This window comes from Cervus elaphus, chromosome 7, assembly GCF_910594005.1.
Source record: "Cervus elaphus chromosome 7, mCerEla1.1, whole genome shotgun sequence".
NCBI lineage: Eukaryota > Metazoa > Chordata > Mammalia > Artiodactyla > Cervidae > Cervus > Cervus elaphus.
Window position 1 is genome coordinate 30,353,529 of NC_057821.1, and position 1,357 is coordinate 30,354,885.

The 1,357-nt window shown below is 38.5% G+C and overlaps 1 protein-coding gene across 1 annotated transcript; it reads left to right on the plus strand.

Annotated features, from left to right (window-relative positions):
- On the plus strand, positions 1–990 carry LOC122697402 (putative olfactory receptor 2W6). Its single transcript, XM_043908224.1, has one exon. The coding sequence runs from the start codon at positions 40–42 to the stop codon at positions 988–990; it is 951 nt and encodes a 316-aa protein (XP_043764159.1). The 5' UTR covers positions 1–39.
- Positions 991–1,357: the final 367 nt, after the last annotated feature.

Below are 1,357 nucleotides of genomic sequence, written 5' to 3' on the forward strand. Positions count from 1 at the left end.
CTTACCATGGTATAGCCTCCCAGTTTTGCAAAAGGAGCAATGGGAACCAGCAATGGAAGTTCCAGAACAGACTTCATCCTTCTGGGCTTTTCCGATCGGCCCCAATTGGAACACATCATCTCTGTGGTTGCCTTCATCTTCTATATTATTACACTGGTAGGAAACACAACTATCATTCTTGTATCTTACCTAGACACCCAGCTCCATACGCCCATGTATTTCTTCTTATCCAATTTGTCTTTTTTGGACCTCTGTTACACAACCAGCATTATCCCCCAGATGCTGGTAAATCTGTGGGGTCCAAAAAAGTCTATTACATATGGAGGGTGTGTGCTCCAATTCTTCTTTGCCCTTGACTTGGGAGCCACAGAATGCCTTCTCTTGGCTGTGATGGCTTATGACCGCTATGCTGCTGTCTGTCAACCTCTTCACTACACAGTAATAATGCACCCTGAGCTTTGCCAGAAGATGGTGTTGATTGCCTGGTTAGGTGGTCTTGGCAGTGCCTTAATTCTTTGCTCTTTGACTTTGAAGTTGCCAAGATGTGGGCACCGGGAGGTGGATAATTTTTTCTGTGAGATGCCAGCATTGATCAAGATGGCTTGTGTCTATTCAAAAGTAATTGAAGTTGTTGTCTTTGCTCTTGGAGTGGTATTTCTTCTGGTACCTCTGTCACTAATTCTTATCTCATATGGAGTTATCACTCAAGCTGTCATGAGGATCAAGTCAGCAGTAAGGTGGCAAAAGATCCTTAATACATGTGGTTCCCATCTCACAGTAGTATCTCTGTTTTATGGAACAATCATTTATATGTACATGAAGCCACAAACTAGCACCTCACAAGATGAGGGGAAGTTCCTTACTCTCTTTTACACAATTGTCACACCCAGCCTTAACCCTCTGATATACACTTTAAGAAACAAAGATGCAAAGAGTGCAATAAAGAGAATATTGTGGATAAAAAAAATGGCCAGCAAAGTCATGAATTAAATTGAAAAACCAGAGTGTAGAGAGTTAAAGAAATAATATTGACCTTTCCCAACAGAAGATCAGTCAGTACATTTATTCAAAGAGCACTTCTTGGGTGTTTACCATGTACCAAGAATTGTACTAGATACTGACTCTGTAAATAAATAGGAAGTAGGGATAGATGATAAGGAGACAGATAAATAAAGATACATAAATAAAATGTAATTCATACATTTAAAAGCTTCAATATTAATCAGGGACTACAGATAAATAATATGAAATGTGGTAAGTATAGCAATGTACAAAAGATTGAGGAAATATTATTAATAAGCATCTATTATAGATAAGATTGTACTGATTTTTTTTCTTCCCAGACATATCACTTATA